This window comes from Pundamilia nyererei, unplaced genomic scaffold (assembly GCF_000239375.1).
Source record: "Pundamilia nyererei isolate P.nyererei 1_Seehausen unplaced genomic scaffold, PunNye1.0 scaffold00099, whole genome shotgun sequence".
NCBI lineage: Eukaryota > Metazoa > Chordata > Actinopteri > Cichliformes > Cichlidae > Pundamilia > Pundamilia nyererei.
Genome location: NW_005187500.1, coordinates 1,725,222 through 1,727,310, shown reverse-complemented (window position 1 = coordinate 1,727,310; position 2,089 = coordinate 1,725,222). Strand labels below are relative to the sequence as shown.

The 2,089-nt window shown below is 39.6% G+C and overlaps 1 protein-coding gene across 1 annotated transcript in view; it reads right to left on the bottom strand.

The window, feature by feature from the left end:
• dgat2 (diacylglycerol O-acyltransferase 2) overlaps nucleotides 1–1,062 on the bottom strand; it is an 11,594-nt gene extending 10,532 nt beyond the window's left edge. The window contains exon 1 of the mRNA XM_005740377.1: nucleotides 782–1,062. Within this exon, the coding sequence (XP_005740434.1) occupies nucleotides 782–821 (40 nt within the window). The 5' untranslated portion in view covers nucleotides 822–1,062. The remainder of the gene's footprint in view (nucleotides 1–781) is intronic.
• Between the last annotated feature and the right edge of the window lie 1,027 nt (nucleotides 1,063–2,089).

Genomic DNA, 2,089 nt, shown 5'->3' with positions numbered 1-2,089 from the left:
GTGCTTTTTTGGAAATCGAATTTCCCAGAGGAACCCACCCGAGGGATTAATAAAGTTCTATCTAATCTCTAATCTAATCTAGTCGCCTCTAAATGCAAACAGCACAACGTTTTGTAATTAACACAATAACAGGCCCACATAGACACCTCAGCTTGTGTTTGTACAGTTTCTAGTGTTCATTTAAGCTATGAATCATATTTGATACACAGAAACCAAATGGCATGTTTGGATACAGTGACACAACAGGGAACCCCCCACTACCACTCCTCCACCCCCATTCCCACAATAACCCCACGAATTATAAGCAAGATGCATGCAGAAAGCATGCGATTATGAGAGGTATGGTCACTTACATCCGTGTGTCATTATTCCATCAACTTTGAGCTAACTTGCAGCTGTCACTGTGTGGTTTAGGTTAAAAGCCCGAGTTTAGTTCCTCTCAACCAAAGACCATTCAAAGTGGAAGCGTGTTATAAGTATTCACAGAACACAAATCAAACACAGTGATTAGCAAAATACATAATAGCAAAATTCTTAGACAGTATTTTGAGCTTCTCCCACTGTGTCCAGATGAACAGAATCAACCTTTGGAGATTGATTTACCAGGATGATTGAGCATAGCGATATCCTATTAATTTCATTTCTGTTATCATAGTAAGTATTAAACTCCCGTTTTGTTTTGCATGCATTAAAACAAAACTCCAGGCTTGTTTGCGTTCCGATTCGTTTCGCTCCTTCACGCCCTTGGGACACTTTTGAAGACCCCAAATAACCATCTTACCTTTGATGAATCCCGAGTATGCAGCAAGTATGGTTTTCATAGCTCAGTCTTCTTGTTGGCTGATCAAAGTGCCCGAAAAACCTTTGAAATTATTTTTTAAACAATAATAAAATAAGTTAAAACATCAGGAGCTCCGAGCTTACAGCTCCGCTGTCATGACTGCGTTTAACAGCAGCTGACTGAAGAGTCCAGCGGGCATTTAATCAGCGCGGGGAGGAGCAAGAAGCCAGGAGGTACTGCGGGAGTCTGCGGACACCAAAGCGGAGGCAAGACTGCAGGTAACGTGGAGGAGCAGTGCTGCCGCTGAGCTGCTCTCTCTGTATTTATGAGGCCAGTCACGTGGGTCAGCGACCTGTTCAAAACATGTATTGACCATTCGTGCCACAGCTCTTCAGCATGCCTCATGGGACAGAGGAGCTGTGTACAAACATGTGTCCAGCTGTTTTATGGCCAGAAGCCAAGTAATAAACGGTCCCTTTCTCCTTATTTTAAAAAAAGTGTTTTGTTTTTGTTTTTTGTTGTTTTTTTGAGAAAGGAAGTCTGTTTTTAATCGAATTAAACTTTTATTCTTTATTATTATTATTTTTGTCTAAAATTATTTGTTCATAGCTATAAACCTTAAAATCATTAGTTTTACTATATTTAAGCTGCTTTTTAATTTTTATTTATTTTAATAAAGCTGCTTACTTTATATCAGGGTCGTTGACTGATGCCAAAAGCAACTCTTGCAAAAGAAGTTGCACCGGCCTTACATCATTCGAGAGATGTTGCACCCTCCGCATACAGAGTTCAATGTTCTGTCTCCAAATTGCCAAAGCTAACAGTTACTCGCTTGTTTAAACGCAGTCGGCAACTATTTATAGCTGCGAATCATTTTCCTAAGATCTAAGATTTAACACATATGTAATCTATGTACAGTATTGTGCAAAAGTCTTGCGCTATATTCCTTTATATTTTGCTGGGAAAATGGGAAATATGTGCAACGATTTATTGACACGTGCAAACACACATTGAAATAAAATAGACAAGAAAACGTTCTAATAATTATATTGAACTTGAAAGTCAGTATTTGTTATGACTGAGTTCTTCAGCACAGCCTGAAGCTTATAGTTTCCTGTCGGAGACTCAAAGCTCTTCCTTGGATGCTGCCGTCTCCGTTTCTTTGTCAAGATGATCCCACACTTGTTCAGTAATGAAGTCCAGGCCAATCTACGACTGACTTATCTAAGTTGTTCACCATGTGTAGACACAACACTGGTTCATCCCTTGAGTTAGATTCCTTTTTCTTGCTTGAACGATGCATAGGTC